Below are 23,875 nucleotides of genomic sequence, written 5' to 3' on the forward strand. Positions count from 1 at the left end.
TGCTTACTACACCAAAGATAGAACATCAACAATTATAAAAGTTGTTTAATGTGTAATTATTATTGATCGTCAAGAAATTTAATATGATTTCCCCAAAGTCACAGCAATAAAAATACTTATACGCGCATGGAGTTGGGATTAATTTTAAATATAATAATTGGTATTAATATAAAGAAAATAGCATTGATATACAATTTCCTTAACTTTCAAGGGACTTTTCATAATTTGCGCACATTTCTCTGAAGCTATCTAGGAAACAAATGGGTCCACCCAACAAACCAAATTATCATCTAATCGCATGTCATTTCCTATGTGTGAGTGTTTGGGGGTGGGGGTGGGGGTGGTGGTGGTGGGGGGGGGGTTAGTGAGGAGGTCTCTTATGATAATCTATTTGCTACACTTTTATGTGTAAACTAAAATGCTTTTCTAATTTAGCGGAATTTTCACACTAAGCTTTCTTATTGCTTCATTTTATTGTTTTAAATGTACATAAACGCTTGGGGTATTTTATGGTGTGAGTTATTTCAATTAATTTGCAAGGTGACGGACGAAGATATTTTCATAGACTACCGCGTTAAACCAAACTCTCTGCACCAATATATCTTTCCATTATGATATTAAATATGTTTCTGCTGTCACATTTAAATATAATCATTTCCCCATAATAATCAGGGATGATATTGAGAAAGTATGATAATAGTCAGCGATTAGTTAAGGCTCTTAATTACGAATGCAAAAAACTCGATATTTCGTCCTTGCTAAAAGTCAATGCTAATCTCGAAAAGATACACTCATCCATTGTCCAGTTTTCAGTGCTAAACCAATCCCGAAGAAAAGCAAACAAAAAAATAATTATTCACGACGCACGAAATAGCTACCATAGTACTTCCAAATACGCTGCTCAACTAACAGATGCAACCAAATAATATACAATAAAGATCCTCAAAAGTTATTTGCCTCCTTTTGTGGTGATAGCGTTCAAGTGCTCAAGATCTTTTGGAGAGTGTATCCATCTTTCTTGGAGGAAACAATTTTAACTTGCCTCCCCAAATGTGCATCGATGTGAATCTTTCTTCATAATAATTAACATAAAATCTCAATGTACTTTAGTTCGGCAGCATTGCTAAGTGAGGTAAATCAGACAGAGTTGTGAACTTCCCCAGCTTCTTGCACTGAACCAACTCGACCGAGAAGGCGCGTGTCCAACGAATCGATGAATCAGGAACGATTTTCTTTCGTTCGGCTTGGGTTAGATCGGTCATCGGCTGAGAGAGCCTGTTAGACATGGCGTCGTCCTCGCTGTGGGGACTGCGGAGAATTGTCTTTATTAAAGCCTAGCGCTTGCCCAGGTACTTATCCTTTCTTTTAAAAGGGATATAACGGAAGCAATAGATGCATAACGATGCCCGCCGGCCCTTTTTGCACAGGTCCTTGTCTAGTTGGCCTGCAGGCGCTGGAAATGTGTAAACACTGAGGCCTACAGTCGGCGCCCTGCGCCCGGCCCCGGAGATCAGTTCACCTCCGGCTCCCAGCGGCCGGGGGAGGTCCCGGCCCTTCTCCCACCCGGATGGGTGGAAACTAAAAGGACTTTGTGGCCCTGGCGGCCGAGGATAGGGAAGGAGTCGCCTTGTGATGTTGCTGCAGCCGGGCTGGGCGATCGGGGCCCTTGGGGTGGGGAGGGGTTTGGTTGGTTCCCGGGTCGGTGAGTTACAGAAGCCCTTGGGATCCTTCACGGTTTGGAGTGGGGGAGTCGAGTCCCTGGGGTACCTTAGCTGTGGGTGGGGAAAAGGTCTCGTTCGTTGTCCCTTGCGGGGCTGGGGTGGGGAGGGGAGGCAGGGGGTCCCTCACAGCCGGAGGGTGGAGATCTAGGGACTAGGGTGCTGAGCAAACTTGTATTGAAATTGGGGCTGAAAGTGCGGCCTTTGCAATTGATGGACGCTGAAGTCGGCAGCTTTTCATTTGTTTGTTGAGAGCCGGCATTTGAAAACAGCACAGAATCTGGGTTCAAGTGACCAGTTTACTGCACTGCTGGTAGTATATTCTGTTCATGACACTGACGCTGTTGAATTATTATCTATCAGTATTAAGCGCAAACATGTTCGGTACGGGAAAATGAATAGACTATTCTACTTCATTCAGTGTCAGCATGGTTGCTTTGCTTGAACTTGACCAGCCACAGTGTTATTTTTATTTCTTTGCAAATCCACCAACCGTTCTTAATTCGTTAAGTGAGTTTGATGCTTTTTCTTTGAATTTTGGACAATTTGTGCTGTGACCAATATTCGTTAGGATCTCATCTGAGTGACTAATCTTGGTCTTAATTGGCCCATTTTAATTGATAAAAGCTTTCATCCTGCTTGACAGCAATGTCAATTTAATTAATTGAGACAGTACATGATTTTAAAATGCCATGTCTTTTCAGAGCAGAGCTATTGCACCAATTTTTTATCATCACCACCACAATAAATTGCTCATTTTGTATAAACCTACTTGCAACTGCTAAGCTTCACAGAAAACCTTTTGTTACGATACCAGTTTCTTTTGCTCTGCAGTTCAGGTAGTATCACTTTAAAAGGTTCTTGCACAGGCACCACAATTGCTTTATTGAAATTGTGGGAGGGGGAAGAAAAGTTCAGCAGTGTGAAAAATGTATATTTAACATTGCTGAAGTGTAGTTACTGCAGTTTGTGTAGGCTAATTTTAAAGTCAATTACTGCTCATGAAATGGCTTTGTTCTCACATGCTGTGTATTTTTGTTTCTACATTTCTGTGAATCTTATTGAGATGATATCTGAGATGTGAAATAAAGAAATGCTAAAATAACTGTACAAATATTTTGCATCTGTCTTTCTGGAAGATGCAGAAAACTTGCAGGAGATAGTGGAGCACAACAGGTATAGAGTGAGTGAGGTACTGAAAGAAATTAGCAAAAGAAAACTTTTATTGGAGAAATAAATGGGATTGGAAACTGATTAAATATATTTTCTTTGGCTGGGGGTGTCTTGAAACAGGGACTACAGTCGTAAGATAAGGGGCCATCATTCTGGACTAAAGAGAGGAAATTCCTTCACCCAAAGGGCAGTGAATCTTTAAAATTCACTACTGAACAGGGCTATGGATTTTTCAGCCATCGAGTATTTTCAAGATGGAGGTCAATAGATTTCTAGCTATGAAGGGAATCAAGGAGTATGGATTTAATACAAAAGAATAGTAGTGCAATTAAAATATCAACCATGATCTTATTGGATGGCAGAGAAGGCACAAGGAGCCAAATGGCCAGTTTCTGCTTTCTCTTGTGTTCTTGTCCAAATGTGATAACTTTTAATGTACAAACTCATGCAGGAGGGGAAAAAAAAATAAAAGGTGCTCATCTATGTTGGATTAGATAGGTCAATATGTCCACTTTCATTTTTGTAATTAGTATTACTGATCATAACTAAAGTCCGAACCTTGTCCTGTGGGATGCAGGATACCAGACATTGTATTGGGAAATGAGCCTGGTCAGGTAATCGGTGTTTCAGTGGGAGAGCATTAGGGGAACAGTGATCATAACTCTTAAATTTTCAGATAGTTATAGATAAGGATAAGACTGGATCTCAGGGGAAAGTGCTAAATTGGGAAAGGCTAATTACAACAGTATTGGGCAGGAGCTGGGGAGAGTAGATTGGGAGTGGATGTTATTGGGTAAGTCTACATCTGACATGAGAGTTGTTTAAAGGCCAGCTGGTCAGAATTCTAGACCCTCATGTTCCTGTGTGGAAAAAAGATGAGGATGGTAGGTTCAGGAACCTTGGACGATGAGAGATGTTGCAAATTTAGTCAAAAAGAAAAAGGAAGCATATGTAACATGTACAAACCTGAAATCGCCCAGGCCTTTGAGGAATATAAAGTAAGCAGCAGAAAACTTAAACAGGGAATCATGAGGGCTAAAAAGGGCCAGGAAATGCTTTGTTGAGTAGGATTAAAGAGAATCCCGAGGCATTTTATATATCCATTAAAAATAAGAGGGTAACTAGGGGGATGGTAGGACCATTTAAGGACAAAGGAGGGAATTTATGCTTGGAGCCAGAGGAAATGGGTGAGGTACTAACTGAGTACTTCTCATCGGTATTCACCAAGGAGAAGGACATAGAGAATAGAGAGATCAGGGAGGGGTATGCTGATATTCTACAGTATGTTGCTATCAAGAAGGAGGGGGTGTTGGGGCTCTTGAAGAACATTAAGTTGGATAAGTCTCCAGGGCCTGATGGGATCTAGATGAAAAGCGCTGTGATGTTGGAGGAAGTCAGCAGACCTGGCAGCATCCTTGGAGAAAAGCAGGTGGTCAACGTTTCGGTCAGGACTGAAGATAGGAAAGGGGGAAGCCCAATATATAGGAGGGAAAAACAGAGCAGTGAAAGGTGGACAAAAGAGGGGAGGTGGGGGGCACGAGGTGGTGATAGGTAGATGCAGATAAGAGATAGTGATAGGCAGGTGTGGGGGAGGAGGGGAGAGCAGATCCACCGGGGATGGGTCAAAGGTAAGGAGAGAGAGAAAAAGGGGAGGTAGAAAAAAGAGAGAGAGACTAGGAAATGGAAGAGGCATGGTGTGAGTTGGGGGAAGGGGAAGGGGCGTGGGGATTACTTAAAGTGGGAGAATTTAATGTTCATGCTGATAGGCTGCAACATTCCAAGACGGAGAATGAGGTGCTGTTCCTCTAGTTTGCACTTGGAATTCTCCTGGCAGTGGAGGAGGCCGCGGACTGACATATCTGTGATAGTGTGGGAGGGGGAGTTGAAGTGACTGGCAACGGGGAGGTGCAGATCACTGTGACAGACAGAACACAGGTGTTCTGCAAAACGGTCACCTAGTCTGCATTTGGTCTCTCCAATGTAGAGGAGGACTGGAGAAGAACCAATGTAGAGGTGGACTGGAGAAGAACCAATGTTGTTCCTCTGTTTAAGAGAGGCAATAGAGACAAACATGGAAATTATAGGCCACTGAGCCTTGCATAAATGGTAGGGAAATTATTGGAGAAGATTCTTGGGGATAGGATCTACTTGCATCTGGAAAGCCACAGACATTAGGAATGGTCAGCATGGCTATGTGTTGGGGAGGTCATGTCTTAGAAACTTGATTGAGTTTCTCAAGGAGGTAACAAAAATGATTGTTGAGGGCAGTACAGTGGATGTTGTACAAGTTTTTGACAAGGTCCCTCAAGGTAGGCTGATCCAGAAGATTAGGCCGCATGGGATCCATGGAGACTTGGTAAATTGGATTCAAAATTGGCTTGGCCATTGAAGACCAAGGGTAGTGGTGGAGGAGTGTTATTCTGAAATGGAGGTCTGTGACCAGTGGTGTTCTGCAAGAATCAGTGCTGGGACTTCTGTCATTTGTGAATATAAATGATTTGGACAAAAGTGTAGGTGGGTTGATTAGTAAGTTTGCAGAGTTTACAAAAATTGGTGGAGTTGTGGATAGTGAGGAAGGTTGCTAAAGGATTCAGCAGAATATAGACAAGTTGGAAATGCAGACAGAGAAATGGCAGGTGGAGTTTAATCCAGACACGTGTGAAGTATTGCACTTTGGGAGGTCAAATGCAAGAGGAAAATATACAGTACATGGCAGGACCCTTCACAGCATTGATGTACAGAGGGTTCTTGGGGTGCAAGGTCATAGCTCCCTAAAAGTGGCAACACAAGCAGATAGTGTGATAAAGAAGTAGTGGTTGCCTTCATCGGTCAGAGTGTTGGGAAGTCTTGTTGCAGTTGTATAAAAGCTTAGTTGGGCCACATTTGGAGTATTTGGTGCAGTTCTGATTGTCGCATTACAGGAAAGATGTGGAGAGGGTGCAGAAGATATTCACCAGGATGTTGCCTGGATTAGCTATAAGGAAAAGTTGGACAAACTGGGATTGTTTTCTCTGGAGCATTGGAGGCTGAGGGGCAACCTGATGGAAGTATTTAAAATTATAAGAGGCATAGATAGGGTAGATAGCAATGTCAGATACTAGAGGGCATAGTTTTAAGATGAGGGGGGGTAAGTTTAAAGGAGATTTACAAGGCAAGGTTTTTACAGAGAGTGGTAGGTGCCTGGAACTTGCTGCTAGAGAAAGTTGTGGAAGCAGATACAATAGCAGCATTGAAGAGGCATTTAAAAGGAACATGAACAGGCAAGGAATGGAGGGATGTAGACCATGTGCCAGCAGATGAGTTTAGTTTGGATTGGCATCAAGGTTATCATGGGCTGAAGGACCTGTTCCTGTGCTGGACTGTTCTGTGTTCTAATGCATCTTGAAGTAGTTGTAAAACGTAATTTGGATGGTAAATAGGTTTATTATTGTTACACGTACCAAAGTACGGTGAAAAACTTTGTTTTGCATGCCATCCAAACAGATCATTTCTTTACATTATTGCTTTGAGGTAGTACAAGGGAAAAGCAACAGAATGCAGAACGGTTAGTTACAGAGGAAGTGCATTGCAGGCAGATAATTGGGTGCAAGGCTATAATGAGGTAGATCGTGAGGTCAAGAGTCCATCTTATCATACCAGTGGACCATTCAACAGTCTGATAACAGCCGGATAGAAGCTGTCCTTGAGCCTGGTGGTACATGGTTCCAGGTTTTTGTATCTTCTGCCCGATGGGAGAGGGGAGAAGAGAAAAGAGAATGTCTGGGGTGGTCTGGGCTCTTTGACCATGGTGGCTGCTTTACCGAGACAGTGAGAAGTGCAGACCATGGAGGAGAGTCTGGTTTCCATGATGTGCTGAGTTGTGCCCACAACACTCTGCAGTTTCTTGTGGTCACAGGCAGAGCAGTTGCCACACCAAACTGCGATGTGTCTGGACAGGATGCTTTCAGTCGTGCATCTTTAAAAATTGGTGAGTGTTAAAGGAGACATGCCAAATTTCTTTAGCCTCCTGAGGATGTAGAGACACAGGTGCACTTTCTTGGTCATGGCATCTACCTGGTTGTTCCAGGACAGGTAGTTGATGTTCATTCCCAGGAACGTGAAGCTCTCAATCCTCTTGCCCTCAGTGCCATTGATGTAAACAGAAGCGTGTGCACCGCCTCCCTCCCTGAAGTCAATGACCAGCTCTTTTGTTGACAATGAGGGAAAGGTTGTTGTCATGACACCATGCCACTTGGATCTCTATCTCCTTACTATACTCTGACTCATCGTTATTTGAGATTCAGCCCACTATAGTTGTATCATCTGCAAACATGCAGCTGGAGGTAGAGTAGAACCTGGCCACGCAGTAGTGAGCGTATAGGGAGTAAAGCAGGGGATTGAGGATGCAGCCTTGTGGTGCTCCAGTGTTGAGGATAATCATGGCGGAGGTGTTGTTGCCTATCCTTACTGATTGTGGTCTGTTGGTCAGAAAGTCAAGGATCCAGTTGCAAAGGGAGGTGTTGAGTCCAGGTCGAGGAGTTTGGAGAAGAGTTTGCTTGGAATTATAGTACTGAAGGCAGAGCTGTAGTCAATAACCATAGTCTAATGTAGGTGCCTTTACAGTTCAGATGCTCCAGAGATGAGTGTAGGGCCAGGGAGATAGTGTCTGCAGTAGACTTGTTCTGGCTGCGGCTGAACTGCAGTGAGTTGAGGTTGTCTGGGAGGCTGGAATTGATGTGTACCATGACCAGCTTCTTGAAGCACTTCATGGTGGTGGATGTCAGAGCCACTTGGCTGTAGTCATTAAGGCATGTTACCTTATTTTTCTTAGGTACTGGGATGATAGTGGTCTTCTTAAGGCAGATGGGGACCTCAGATTGAAGTAGGGAGAGGTTAAAAATGTTTGAAAATACCCTCGCCAGCTAGTCTGCGCAGGATCTAAGGACATGGCCGGAGACTCTATCCAGGCCAGATGCTTTCTTTGGGTTCACTCTCCGGAAGACTGATCTGACGTCTGCATCGGTGGCTATGGGTACAGGTGCATTGAAGGCTGTTGTGGCGGGTGGTAACGTTCCATTCCCCTTCTGTACAAAACATGCATAGAATGCATTAACGGAGACACAAGAAAGTCTGCAGATGCTGGAATCTGGAGCAACATACACAAAATGCTGGAGGAACTCAGCAGGTCAGCCAGCATCTATGGAGAGAAATAAACAGTCGATATTTCGGGTCAAGACCCTTCATCAGGACATTAATCTCATCAGGAAGGGACGTGCTGCTGTTGGTGATGCTGCCTGACTTTGTTTTGTAGCCTGTTATAGCATGTGAGCCCTACCACAATGGATGGCTGGTCTGGGACTTGATTTTGGACCAGTATTGTCTCTTGGCATCCCTGATAAATTTACGAAGTTCGTATCTTGATTTCTTGTATAGGTCAGGGTTATTCAATTTGAATGCCGCAGTACTGGATTTCAGTAGTGAATGGATCTTCCATTCACGGTTTTGGAACATCCGGATTGACCTCTTTGGTCCACAGTCCTCTGTACACTTGCTGATAAAGTCCGTGACATGATGAGAAAAAATGTCTTTAATTGTTGTTGGGAAATTCCTGCAATCTAGTAATGTTGTAAGAGCTCACTTAGAAAATCAAAATAGGTTTAGATAATCGACAGGAAAATTGTGATTGCTCATTTTCAAAAGAATTTTTTCAGGTTGAACAATGGGGAATCTGTGGATGTAACATATTTGGATTTTCAGAAAGCATGTGGTAAGGTGCCAATTAAGGTTAACAGAGTAGTGACAAATGGATCATTTTCTCATTGGCATGCTGTAACTACTGTGATGCAACAGGGGCATTGTATTCAAGTTTACTAACATTGCAAAGACAGGTAGGAATAGCTTCCACTACTAATAGGATTTTTAGGGTACCTGGAAGCATGTTATTTTGACACTTGGATTCAGTTTCAGATCAGTGAAAACTGAGGATGTGTTCAAGTGAAATATTAATTCCCCAGAGTTTTGGGGAGAAAACCAATAGTTCCTTCTCTTAATTTACTGTGTGATGAGTTATTTTTAAATTTATTTCTTTCAAAAGGATTGATTCAAGATTGGTGTTCTGTTTATTTCTTCCCCATACTGGAGATATTGCTTGCCTTGCTTTCTCGCACATAAAGTAGGAAATACTTATGTCGATGATTGGTGAAAAAGTTTGTTTCTGGTACAGTGCAAGGAAAATTATTTCCTGTATGAATGAGCCTTATAGTATTTATGTTGTTCTTCCCTACTTGCAAAAGGATATTTATATGTAAAAAGAAGGAAATAATGCTCCATTGTTTTAAGTTATTTTCTTTCCCATCTTTATATCATAAAATCAGATGACGGGAAAATAAACTGCATCTTTGCTCATTGGCAAGTAATCGTGAAGCTTTAATTGGGATATATATAGTAATCATTCACAGGATTGTTTATCTCTAAATCCTCAGAGAAGCTAACTGGACAATTCACTGGCTTGCAGGATGACCAGATAACAATTAATTATTGGTTATGTCAGAGCTGAGTTGAAGTAATACAAAAGACGGACCTTGTTATTGAACTAGCTCAGACTTTTTCAATTGTGGGTAAACTTTATCATCACTCAATCAATACTTTCCAGTCACTGAAGAGATTCTTGTGAACTTGCTTGCAAAGCACATTAGATGGAAGATCACTCAGAACAAAAACAACTTTTTGTAAATTTTTTACATAATGATTATAAATTGTGTGTCAATATTGTGATGAAAAACAGTTATTTAGATAGGTTCAATGAGTGAATACTTAGAATTATGGAATCTCAGAATGTGTAAGAAAGCCACGTGGCCCACTGAGTTTGTGTCACATGAGCACAAGAAAATAGGAAAAGGAGTTGGCTACCTGGCCCCACAAGACTGTCCTGTAGTTCTATATGATTATAACTGATCTGCTCAGGGCTCAATTCCTCTTCAGTGTCAATTCCACAAAGCTGTCAATTCTCTGATCTTTAAAATAATTTTTTACCTCTTTAAATACCTCCAGTGATCTATTCTCCTCAACACTTTGGGGTAAAGAATTCAGCACTTGGTCACTTGATTTCCAAATTGTTCCTCTCCCCTGCTCTTTTCCTATACCTTTGCAATTTTCTCTCCTTCAAGTACTTATCACACCCCTTTTGAGAATTGCTATTGAATTAGCTTATCCTTTTAACTCCATCCTAACCCTAAATGATTTTCAAAGCTTCTGTTAAGTCACCTCATTTATTAGTTACTGCAGAACAGGCCAAGTTTTTCTTGTCTCTCCATGTAACTAAAGTTTCTCATCCTGAGTACTAGTTTAGTATTTCCCTCTGCACCTTCTCCAGGTCTATGAAATTCTTTCTCAAGTGCAATGTCCAAGAATTAGATACTAAATTTCAAATGAGGCCAGACTAGTGTACTGAAAATATTTGGTATAAATTACTTTCTGATATTTGGTATAAATTACTTTCTGTTACACTCTGTGTCTCTGTTTATAAACCCAAGGTTTATATGTCTTTTTTCACCTTGTTTTGCCCTTTTTTCCATTTGTTTTTTTCATTTTTGAAATTAATGTTTGTAACAATATATCGAATTATTCTAGAAATGTGAGAGCTTCCACTTTTATATCAGCATATGTGAGAGAGGAGCCAAACCTTTAGTGCCAAAATATACTTTTTTTTAAGCTTCAAACTTCAAGGAAAAGAAAAAAAAAATCTTTCCCTTCCCAGTTTAACCCTTCTCTTATGTTGCCTTCATAAAATCAGATAAGTTTATGGTATGGGAAGGTGCCATCATATCCATGTCAGATTCTTACCAGGAAGGTCTGTTGACTCTGGAAGTACAAAAATTGATTGTTATTTTATAAGATTGTGCACTCTCCATGTGAGCCAAGATGAAGACCTAAGTTGGCACATCTTTCTAACAATTTATGTGATAAATTTATAATGCTTAGGAATGCCTCACATAGTTCAGTGAGGAAGCAAAAATTTCTATAGGTACATGGTTCATGTGAAAGAATAATTATTCTTACTTTATAAACTAGATCTGACAATTTATTTCTAAGTGTACGGATGATTATCCTGAAAGTAGTTGCTGTGGAGCTACTTTTCAGAAAAATCATCTGTAGATTTAGTTGAGTCCTAAGAATTAGCCAATGGTGATGATACATTTTGGCATTGGTGAGGCTGCAGAAGAAATAGTGATATGTATATGTGAGGACATTACCAAACAATGCAATTACTGGCAACAGGAAAATTGGTGACAGTTAGTCAGATCCAGTAATAATCTTATTTAAAAATCACATAGGTTTATTTTAATTTAGTTGCGGATTGTGGGACTTGGTGGCTGAAGGCAGATATGAAAGCAGATAATGATGTGCTCAACAGGACAGAAATCCCTTTTAATGGGATCCTGGAAGGATTTCATTGTAGTGTCTACTGACATAGCTCACCTCCTGCTGAGTTCAGCTGTTGTGCAATAAGCTTTTACATGAGGACAAAAGCATCTTCGTGTCATCTGTAAAATGTATGTGATGGGGAAAAAAATAAGAGAAAATATATTGAGCAATTTAACAAATAGAAGAAGAGTGAATATCATGGGACTGTTCCTGCTCTCTTAAAAACTGCACAAAGTTTTGCGATTGTCATTTTATTCAAGTGAATGGCAGGTTTAACTTTGGAATGCACGAATGAAATTGTGTAATGAAGTAGGAAAATTCTGCAATAATTGGTCCATTAAATTTGATCATCGTTTACATATAAGGAGCTAAACACCAGCATCGTCTACTGTTACAGTGTATTTTTGTTTCATAATGGTGCAACAGTTAGTAAGTTTGTCTAATAAGTTAGCCTCTGGGAGTGACCTATTATTCTGTTGATTGATTATTCTATGGATTTTTTTCCAATAAGTTTGATTTTTGGGTCTTGTCTTGAATTTAATAGATAGTTGTTTAAATTGACAGTTCAGATAATGGTTTTGAAATTGCGTATCAGTCAGCCTTTTCAAAATGAATGATTTATCTTGACCCTCAGATGGCTGGCTACGTAACACATTGCTGAGAGTAAAGACTTTTATGTATGGCATTTAGACACTGCATTATTTAGCGAAGAGGTTGTAAACTGCTTTTGGTTTTCTCTTGAAACAAGAATTTGCCAGTCCATTGTAACAATGAATATCACCACTGCCGCTGTCATTTTATTTGATTCCTATTTATCATGTTTGTTTGTCAATTGAAACCAAAAACAAGGAATAATAGTGATGTAATTCTGCCACTTTCTAGTAAAAGATTAAAACCTCAGGTTAACTACATAGATACTAGGACTTGCAACCACTTTCTCTGGATAGAATGTTTGGGCTCACCTAAAGTTGTATGGATGGTGAAGAGGTAAAAGAAGATCAAAGATAAAATAGCCAATATTATTTGTGTTGAAAATAAAATTGAAAAGTGATGCTCATTCTTGGGATTGATTAAGAGAAGGGAAATGTATGTCATTTTGTTTTTGGATCATAATTTAGTCAAATGCCTTCAAGTTAGGGCTCAGACTAAAAGAAGGGAGAAATCAGATGGACTAATCAAATGTTTAATTATTTTAAAATAGAAATATCAGCTAATATTCAGTGGAATCCAGCTGATATCAGGTTCCTGTTGATATTTAACAAAATTATTGATGTAAACTTGAGTAGCATTGTAAAATACCCTATATTATCTGCATGTGATTTGGTTCCCGTTAAGAGTCGCAGTTTAGATAAAGTTCATTTCTTGATAATTAAACTGTTTTAAAGCAATTTACATTTAAGAGTTCAAAATGTCAGTTTTGGGACAGTCCTACTCATTTTTACAAATCGGCAGAGAATTCACATTGTTTGCGTTGAAAAATAGATGTGTGCAAAAACACAGGATTTGTTACAGTTGTATAAATACAGAAGGAACCAGAGTTTTAATTTGCAAAGCAATGCGTATTTGAAAAACCAAACAGCAAATGCTGGAAATCTGAATTAAAAGTAGAAAACTTTGAGAACATTCAGCAGAGAATTTAGCACCTACGGAGAGAAAAATAGAAATTACTGTTGTCATTTAATAACCTTTTTGTTAGAATGGTCTTGACAAAAAGTTGTCAACTTGAAATATTTCTCTATCCATAGGTGCTGCCTGACCTGCTTAGTATTTTCAGAATTTTCTGTTGATGAGTGCTTATATTTAGTTTGCTTTAATACTTGTTCTCCAATTATGAACAGTGATCATTTTTTAACTAGTAAACGTTTTGTTAAACTTAATCTGAAATATTAAGTGTTGAAACATAAAAAGTTGAAATGTCTTCATCTTCAAGTTCACATTGAAGTCGTACAAATATCTATCCTTCATCTGTTTCTTTCCAGCCTGATTTTGTAATAAAGACAATCCTCCCTTTTAAAATAAATAATTTGATACTTAAAATCTCCATCTTGTATTATTGTTCCCAAGTTGTATTTTTCTTGATTTTTTTTTATTTGCAGATATTTTTGCAAATGTATTTAAGTTGCTTTGACTCAAAATTTGCAGATCTTTTTGATGAACGACAGCACAAAGGAGGCTATTCAACCATTCAATTCATGCCAGTTCTCTGTATAGCAATCAATCAATCACATTCCCTTACTCTGCCCCTGTAACCCTGCAAGCTTATTTTCCTCAAATGCAAATTATTTTCTTTATGAAATGATCCTCTCATTTTCCCTCATAGCCAATAAGTTTTGAGGAATTACCACTCTGCATAAAAGCAAAGTTTTTCCTTGCATCCCCTCCGTATTTCTCACAAAAAGCTTTAAATTAGTGCTTTTGGTGTTGGTACAATCAACTAATGAGAAAAACTTTTCTTTGCTTTGTTCAAATCTGTCTTGATCTTGTATTCCCTCATCAAATCTCCCCTCAGTCTTGTTTGCTCCAAGAAGAACAACTCCTGGAGTGCAAAATCGAGGTCAATGAGGAAAGTAGCTGGCTATACACAATTCCTCTGTGCACACCTGACTTACCTACATGATAATATTGATGTTGTCTTATGCCATAGTCATTTATATTTAAGTAACTTTTACTAGATCCTGGAATTTCACACATAGTACAATAAAGCTTGATGTTAAAATTACTGGTGCCTGCACAGTTGGATGGCATATTTCATGGAAAGTACAGCTTGGGGAAAACAAAAATGACCTTGCATTTTAGAAGGAACTTATTTACAAAATATGAATTGCTCAATGAAACAAGTCAAGGTCTATCTAGTACTCATTCCATCATCCTGGAAATCACATGATATAACAATAATGGAGTTTTTGGCTGATCATGACAATCAATCTCTTGCGAGTTAGTGTGCAACAGATCCAGACATGAGGCGAGAAAAAATCCAGTGATGGAAAGCTTTTAAACAATAGGTCCAAATTCACCTGTTCCTTTCAAGCATGTAATACTTCTATGTTGTTTCTCAAATTACCCATATACTCTATCTCAGTATGTATTTTCTGAAAAACAATCTAGATAATTTACATTGGGATCAATTAATACTATCTCCATTCACTGTCTCCTTTGACAGTCTGTTCCACAGATTGACCACTTGTTCAATTAAATGTTTTCACAACTTTATTTAGCATTTATTGCCTCTTCAGTCACAAGCTGAATCCTCTAATTCTTCTGTTCCGAACTTAGTGAAATACCTGTCCGCACTACATAAACACAATGCAATTCTTCTAATACCTGGTTGCTTTCTTTTATACCAGTTCAATAACTGCAATATTCACTTGATGAAGTGGTCATCAGAACTTTACTAAATGTTATTTAAAAACAATAACTTTTAAAAATATTAAAAGCACACTGTATCATTGCACCTGACAGAGTAAAGCAGCAACTCAGAAACTGTCATTGTGAGAGACTTTGCCACTTATAAGCATCTGCACCAAACTTCTTGTGAATGCTTTCTAATTGTATACCTCATTCAAGATCTTTGTGAAGTAATAATGTGTGGACTCCTGTTCTGGTGAGCCAGCATGCTTGATTATCTTTGCTACCAGGCTAGCTGCAGAATAACGGTATAAAGTGTCCCTCCTTGGGTAACATGCCATTCTATTGTTTTTACAATTTCAAGACATTAATCACTTAATCAATCCTGGTCTTGATGTGCTTTACTTATCACACCTTCAGATTGCTTTCACTTTCTATGCACATTATTCTAATTCAACTTGCCATAGGATTTTTCAATATTTGTGGCGCAGCCAAATAGGAATTCTTCTACTACATATGGTAGTTGAATGTTGATTGTAGCACTGAGTAAAAATAATTTAATCTGGTCCATTATTTAGGGAGACAATCAAAACAGGTTCACACAGGTCCATTCCAGCTCCTGTAGGGTCAGATGGCACTGAAATAGGCTCTTCGGCCCAACTTGTTCACGCTGACCAAGGTGCCTACTGAGCTAGTCCCATTTACCTGTGTTTAGCCCTTATCCCTCTAAATTTTTCCTATCCACATGCTTGTCCAAATGTTTTTTTAAACGTTGCAATTGTTCCTGCCTCTACCACTTCCTCTGGCAGTTCACTCTGTATACCCACCACCATCTGTGTGGAAAAACTTGCCCCTTGGATCCCCTTTAAGTCTTTCCCCTCTTACCCTACAGTTTGATTTCAAATAGTTGGAAAAGCAAGTTAAGGTAGAATCACCCAAACTTAATATAACACATTCCAAAAAAGAGCTTTGAATACATATTCCTCTTTTTGTCAAGTAAAAATTCCCTTCCATCATAGTGAAATGGATTCTGGACCTTGACTTAAATTTTTGGCACTTCTGCACTTATACCTTCTTCTCTTGCCAGCAGTATAACAGAGTTCTCATTGTCATCATCTTCCTTTCTACCTGGTTTCTCCTGTGCATTTTCAAGCACCTTCAGCTTAATGTAGCCATGAAACACATCTTTCCCTTTCAACATTTTGAACAGATTAAACGTTCCTCAACACCCTGGTTCCAGTACAATCACCACCAATTCCCTTTCCACTTCCAAGGCATCTTCTAAAGGTCACTGTGCATGTATCACTCTTTTCTGCCACTGGATTCCATGTGGAACTCAACAATAGAGCCCTGTCTTGGTACATTCCCTAAGGGGAATGTATCTCTCCCATCTATGCAAGTAAGACATGGTCTAGAATCAGAATCCCCATTAATTTGTATGGGGACTCCTGGCTTCAAAATTTGGAGGGAAAAGGCAAGTTATTTCTTTCTTTCTTATTTTGTACTATATTTAATACCTTAAATTATTTGTTTTTATTTTTTATTTCTTAAAAATCTAACTAATTTTTTTATCTAATTAAGGTGATCTTAGTAGTTTTTGAAATATGCCTGCAAATCAGAGACACTTAGGAACTTTCTTTAAAAAAAAATGTCTTCCAGCTTTGACACAAGGCAAAGTTCTACCCTCAGCTATACCACCTGTCAAAGGCTATAAAGGCATTCTGGGGGAAGGGTAGGGGTAGGACATCAACAGTAATTTGCCTGAGGCTTTCCTGTCAGTGAGTCCTTGCTCTGCCTTGTCAGATATGAAGGGACAGCTCGATCAGTCCTCCTCATCTGGTCCAAATACGTGTGGGCGGCATGCCGAATCTGGCCTGTTAACATTGATTCTTTACAGATGCTGCTGAATCCTCTGAATATTTCCAACACTTTCTGTTTGTTTTTAAGGTGGAATTCATTAATGTTAGGAATACAACTGTTGGGATCAAATTTATTATACTGATGCAACTTTATTTACTTTTTCTATGAATTGTCAGAAAAATTGATGCCCCCAACTCAAAAAGCCAGTTCCTACATTGACTTACTGATTTTATTTATCTTTGTTCTTTGGAAACTTTAGGAGAAGGTGGAAAATGGGGCATCACTCTTCAGACAGTGAAGATGACACAAGAAGTCGTCGTAAGAAGAAACACCGGAGAAAGTCCACTTCCAGTAGTTCTTCAGATAGCAGAACATACATTCGGAAAAAATCTAGTAGAAGAACAAGATCCCATTCGCGTACTCGCCGCTCCCATTCCCGTTCTAAAGATAGAAGGTAAGTATAGTGAAATATGTTACAGCAGTGTATCAATAAATTAACTGCTGTTAATGTAGTTTCCATCTAGAAACAGATATGAATGAAATATATTTGTTGCCTGATTTTTGCAAATATTTTTCAAGTCCCTCTTTATTTTTGTTACACGTTGGCAGTTTTTGATCGAGTATGTTTTGGTTTAGATAGGAATGTCAAACTGGTACTAAACGCATATTTGTTGATGGAATTGAAAATAACATGTTGGCATATTTCCCATCAGTTTAGTAGATTTAGAATAGCAGTTTGAAGTGAAATTATATCTGCCTGTTATTGGTTATATAAATCCATCTCCTGATATGAGAGGTTATGAAGGCACTGGACAGAATGTGTCATAAAGCAGTTGACAAACTAAGTGTGGCATCAAGAGCTATCTGCTGTATTACTCTTCAACTAAATCTTTTATCTGTAGAATTTCATTTTTTGCACTGAAATTAAATATTACTTGGTTCATTTTTGAAAACAAGTAAATTGCAAGTAATTCTCAGTTATAATTCCAAAGACTACTTCAAAAGGAAATTTACTCTGAATGCAAATGGCCATACCTGATGTTTTAATGCTGCAAAAAAGGAATTGAGCTAATGAGTTGGCACCATGATGGTCTACTTTAGCTTCCGATCTATCTCACTTTATTTTGTGTTCATTAGAAGTCAGAATAAACACTTCCCTTTGAAGTAGTCTTTGGAACTATGGCTGACGATTATTTGTAATTTGCTTGTTTTCAGGATGAACCTGGTAATGTTAATTTCAATGTAAGAAAATTAAATTCCATGAGTAAGAGAAGATTCAACTGAAGAGTAATATAGCAGATAGCTCTTAATGTCATATTTGGTTCGTCAACAGCTTTATGACGAAAATGTCAGTGACAATAATAACGCTTTTGTTCCAATATGGTGTTGTTTTCCTCAGAGAAACATTTGAGATGAGCCATCTTGCAATAAAACTCTATAAAATGAAGTTGTCACTTTTTGGAGTGACTGCTAGTGCAATTTTGAGGAAATTGTGATAACATTGTTCATTTAAAGGTGGCTACAAACACTTGAATCTGACTGGAATGAGAATAAAATGATGATAAAGTGTAGATGCGCATGAACACTTGGTGTTTAAAATTGATAAAAGTTGGAAATTGACAACAAAATGACACTATCAGATTAAAAATGTGAATGAGATCTATTGGAAAGAATTGTGTTCTTGGACAAAGTATAGTAAGTTCAACGGGATGCAGCAGATAATAGTAAATAGATTTAGTGTAATATGATGTATAGTGCATAAAATGTTCAGACTTGCAGCAGTACTACAATATTATTTGAATGACCAGTAATATTGGAAACAATTGAAAAGCAATTTATGTGGCTTGGAATTTAACAATAAAAACACAGCTAAGAAAACAAATGATAATTGTACAATGCTGACAATGTACACATTTGCTTGAAGAAGAAAATGTCATCTTGGAGATAATGCATTGATTTGATTGGCTGGAAAATGACTAATTAACTTAAGTATATGCATAAACATTTGCAATGTAAATGATTAAAATATTCTGTGTGTTGATATTTTGATCTGACAGCTCTGTAGTTGAGATGTTACTTTGTTCACAATTTACATGTAATGTTTCTGCCAGTTGGTCTTGAGCAATGAAAGGTACAGAAATATTTCTGGTGAATTTAAGCTAATATCTGAAATACATGCTTCTTGCAGTGGAATATTTGTTGCAGAATATTGCAGCCAAACTATAACAAAAATGAAGCTCATTGCCTGTGAATCTTTACACATGATTTTTGTTTATGAAGCACAAACTAGTTTCTCAATGCTTTCTGACTTATCTCTTATTTTTTAAAAATCTAAAATAAGCAAAAGTCTTAAGTACGCTACATCAATACACCTTCTAACATACATGTCATCCTTAATATTTCAGACATAGGCGACGCTCAAGCAGTAGCTCATCGTATGAAAAACGAAAGAAACGAAGTAGTCGTAGCAGGTCACGTGATCGAGGCAAATCCTACAGATCACGACGTTCTAGGTCAAGAAGCAGGAATAGAAGGTATGGATGTTTTATCTTTTCTGTATGGCAAGTAACCATAAGTTTGGTTAATCCTACCTTTAGTTTTTAAACTGTTCTGTCTTTTATTTTGTTTTGTGTACCGGCTCTAGAAAGCTGTAATTAAATAGCTGGTGCATTTGCAAACAAGTCCTTTGCTGTGGTAACTGATGGACACTCAGTAAGGGTAGAGGAATTGTTTGGAGAGATGATTGAGGGTATGATCGGTATTTTGTAGGAACAAGTGTATCATAAACAAAAGTAAGAGAGCAGCTGAGCACATCCATGAGGACAGGGGCATGAAATTTGATAGTAAATATGTGAAAGAGCTTGGGGTGTATTTTCTATTGGATGAAAATGAGTGTTGTATTGGTTGAAAATCATAATAACTGCAGCTGCTGGAAATCTGAGTAAAAAATAAAATGCTGGAAAAGCTTAGCAGGTCAGGTGGCATCTGTGGAAAGAAAGCAGTTGAAGGTTTGGGTCTGCGACTCTTCATTGAGGTTGGCAGAAGGATATGAGTGATAAATGAGGCAATGAGACCAATTGGGACTTGATTGGCGAAAGAAACCATTAACATTGTACAACATTTTGGAGGAGAGGAGACCACTTGTTTTGGAGAGTGTGTGGGTTAAATAATTTATGTGAAGGGTGCAAGTGAATGAGGACAGAAGGCCTGAAATTAGAAGTAGGGTTAGGAGAACCTGGCTTACTTTGAAATCACAGGAAGAAAGAGTCCTCAGTGGAGAGACTGGGAGGAAATCATGATGATTAAGTTGTGATGATAATTAAGATATGATATTAATCATGATGGTTAAGATAAACATATCTGTTTAATGAAAAGACATAAGAAATAGAAGGGCATATTGTGCTCAAAGGTGGAGAAGATGCTAAAGATGTAGAGGCAGAAGCAGATTTGGCAATGGTTGCTTTCTCAGCATCCCTACAGTTTGGGTGGGGCAAGTGATAGACTGTTTCTTCTGTGGTGGGGAAAAGAGTAGCAAGGGAAGAATGATCACTAAGAGGTAGGCTTATTCTGTCCTGAATGCCTTTTAGCAAAAGATAGGGAGGATTTTGCAAGTGGGAAAATGCTTGTATTAGTGGGAGGCATGCTGTCAGTAAAGAGTGGAACAGTGGCAAGGTCAGAGATGAGGGAGGCATTGTAGGAATAGGAGAGAGGAATTTATTCACCCACGAGTTGAATGAGTACAAAAGTCATCAAGAATGGAGGATTAGGCATTTGGGAGTGCAACTCTGGTAAGATATCGACAGATGCTTCCATAAACGTGGGAAAGATTACCAAGGGACTCTGTAAATTTGTGGCAAAATAAGAAATAAGCAGTTTTTTTTTAGTGAAGAAATAGTTCAAAGGGATTTGGCAAGAGAGAAGTTGGAGGGAAATCATAGTGGAAGGAGCTGAAAAGAGCAGAGCAAGCCTTGGAACTGGAAAAAGAATTTATAGCTTGCAGAGGCAGGAATACAAAGAAAACTGTCTTTTTGGAGAATCTAGAGAGTAATATTCAGTTCTTAAAAAAAACACAGCTCCAGATTTGTGCAGTGCCATAAAATCCAGTCCTTCAATCACAGCTGAAATCTAAATCCAAAGAATTAACATTGAAAACAGTTACATTCTCTTAATCCACACATTTGAAGAGATTTATTAAAATTTTTATGCTCCATACAAATAAGCAAGTGATTACCAACTGTTACTCTTTCAAGTGTAATTCTCTTCTCACATAACACACACACAGGCCGATTTTCACCAGGAATTCCTCATTTAAAAAATTTAGCTTGTGGAACATCTGATTCTAATATCCACCCCTTACTCTCAAGATCAAAATTTGGATCTACCTGGTCTTCATGGCTCAGTAGGATACAGCAAGAAACAATTATCTTCTGATCTTATTTTCAGGTGAGGAATTCCATGCCAAAGAGCCCCTGAGTCAACCATATAGATTAATATTAAGTAACCTTCTTTGAGCTGGCTGGTTGTTTGATGTAGGGGTGAGTGTAGTGGTTGATGAGGTTTGATGTGTAGGTTGTAGTTTCTGAAGTTGCTGGAAATTTGAAACTAAGTATCAATAATTTTGAAGGTCATAGCTGGTGAATCATCTTTGAGGGGGGGAGCAGGAATGTTTTGGACAAATATTCTTCACCCAGATCAAATATACAACCGGGACCATTTCTGTCATAGGACAGAATAAATTAATTAGAAAGCAACAAGCTGACATTGAGGTTCAGGGGTTTAGTGGCTGCAATTCTTCACACATAAAGCTATTAATAGATCAAAGCCTGGTGAATGAGAAAGTGATTTTTTTTTTACCTATCTTCTATTGCCTCACACATGGGTCATGAAAATTGTTGACTCTGCTCCTGGCAAAAATGTACAATAAACACTTGGGAAAGAAAGAGGAACAAAGTAAAAGGTACATGGGAGAAATAGGTAAGAAAATGGAGAGAAATCAGCAAGAAAATGGGGAAGATTTTACAGTATTGATATTCAGATAAGGGTTTTCTGGGAAGAACATAATTTAACCTTTTGAGTTGAGACTACAGATTCTTCAATTCATGTTTCACACTTTGAAGGGGCCCATGTTCGTTTGGTTTGAGGGCCCCAGGCTTCAATGTACAAGACCCAAGGCATCAAGCATTGTAGAAAATGACTTGCTTGTGCAATTATTCATCAAATCCTTTACTCCATAATCTCCTGCCATTACGGACAGGAGATGGTTAGGACTGAAGATTGTTGGGGAAATTAAAATGCTTGGGGGAATCAGTGGTTAGAGTGATTGGAAGTAGTTTGTGTTGAAGAGATCATGGGGTCAGAGGAAGATATTGGTGCTGAGGAGAAGATTGTTGAGGGTATAGTGGGGAAAGCTCTATGGGGCCAAGAGGATACTGACAAATAATAGCGATGAGAGGTTGGTCATTTTGTTTACAAAGATAAGTTTGAATTCTACTTATGAGGACAAGCATTATCTCAGAGTCCCCAACTCTTGCCCAGGTTGAGATGGGCCTTTTAACTCATTGAACAGGCCTCAAACTTCTCGTTAAAATCTGCTCGAATTTTTTTAAGGCCCAAACCATTTCTGAACCTCTTTAGAGTTTCATTCTTGATGTCATTTGTACATGGATTCCATATGAGGATGCTCCATGCCCAGTGGCTCCATGTGTGTTCATATCACATGCAGTGATAACATGCTGAAGGCAGAATTACATATGAATTCTCAGAGCTGAGCTGGAGGATATTATAGAGATTTGAAGGAATCTGATCACAAGGACAAGAATTTTAAATTTGGTGAATAATGAGCCATTGAGCGTCAGTGACCCCACACTTAGGTAATGGTGGAATGGAACTTGGTGTTAATTAGCATATAAATAACTCAAAATCTATTTTAAAAAAATGTATGTATAATATGGTCAGTGGTTGCATGTTGCTTGTAGTGACCATCTGTTATTGTATAGACACATAATTAAAAGAAAACAGATTGTGCACATAATACAAAACAAAAAGGTGACCACATTTTGAAAAAAGAATTCAAGTGAATTACTGATTAGTTGCCATTATTGGGAGATGTTATTGTTATGACATTGTAGTAATAACATTTCTGCTTTTCTGTTGTTTGTTACTTAAATAAATGTTCAGAAATTGAGACACCTTAGAACAGTGGAACAGTAAATGTAATCCATGTACAAAGATATTTAAGATCCCTGCAAGATAAAATATTAATAACCTCAATGCTGCAATGCAATTTTAACCCAAGCTAGTTAACATTCCTTGCCCTTGCACAATAACGTTATTGTGTGAATTTGAATTCAACAAATTGAACATTCCGATGTGTTAACCTCAATTTTGCCTACAATGTGAAACTCTGAATTTAGATATTTGCAGACATGACTGCACATTGCAAAGAATTTCTAAATTTGTGCAATAAATACATTAATATTAGGCATCCATGACAGGCACTTGATAGAGAGCGACTTTGTACTTTTACTAATTTACTGAAGAAGTACTTAGCAGAATACTGATTTCTGTAAAAAAAACTTTTCACTTAGATATTGGTATTGTCAACGTTTGCGTTGGTCAATAACTGTCATTAAAAGACTATGCTCTATTTATTTAAGAAAGGTTAATGTGATTGCTCTCATGAAGTATATTTAGTATTCTCCTGAGGTTTGCAGTCTCTGCACTATGTCATGGTAGTAATGTTGGCACATGCTTAGGTCATACTGAATATAGTAGGCTCTGTGTTCTTATCTGCTATTATCTTAAATAAAATATGTAGCTACAATACCAATGATTTAGAAAAGATTGTTAATATGTGCTAATGGACAAAGTTTAAAGTTTCACGGTTTAAATATGTTGGTGACACTCTTTGTATATTTGAGATTGTAAGTATCATCATCATTAAGATAGAATTTCACACAAATACAATTGAAATTTTGTATTTGTTTCCTATAAATATCACAGAATATAATTTCCTTGAAACAAATTTTGTCTTTTCTAACTGGTTAACCCAATGATTTTCATTGTTATGCCACATTTCTCAGACCTAATTTTTGTCGAAGTATTTTAATATATTAAGAACACTTACCTTAACAACAATTTATTAATAATCCTTTGCTGTGAAATAAATACTTGTGTTACTAAAATGCCTTCATTTAGAAAATGATCTTAAATGTCAGAACATCTATGGTAAGTATAGAAAAACTGAATTAGTCGGGGAAAATATAATAATTAAAAATGAGTTGATTCTTCATATTGAACCCATATGGTGATTTCAATTTTATAAATAATCTTCGATATGGAGGAATATAGAAAAAAAATCTGTTGGGGTCAGTGAC

The 23,875-nt window shown here is 38.1% G+C and overlaps 1 protein-coding gene across 1 annotated transcript in view; it reads left to right on the forward strand.

The window, feature by feature from the left end:
* The first annotated feature begins 1,227 nt into the window (after positions 1-1,227).
* rsrc1 (arginine/serine-rich coiled-coil 1) overlaps positions 1,228-23,875 on the forward strand; it is a 288,468-nt gene continuing 265,820 nt past the window's right edge. The window contains exons 1-3 of the mRNA XM_052018264.1: positions 1,228-1,349; positions 16,759-16,953; positions 18,905-19,033. Coding sequence (XP_051874224.1) covers positions 16,772-16,953; positions 18,905-19,033 — 311 coding nt within the window. The 5' untranslated portion in view covers positions 1,228-1,349; positions 16,759-16,771. The remainder of the gene's footprint in view (positions 1,350-16,758; positions 16,954-18,904; positions 19,034-23,875) is intronic.

Source organism: Pristis pectinata, chromosome 6 (assembly GCF_009764475.1).
Source record: "Pristis pectinata isolate sPriPec2 chromosome 6, sPriPec2.1.pri, whole genome shotgun sequence".
Classification (NCBI taxonomy): Eukaryota; Metazoa; Chordata; class Chondrichthyes; order Rhinopristiformes; family Pristidae; genus Pristis; species Pristis pectinata.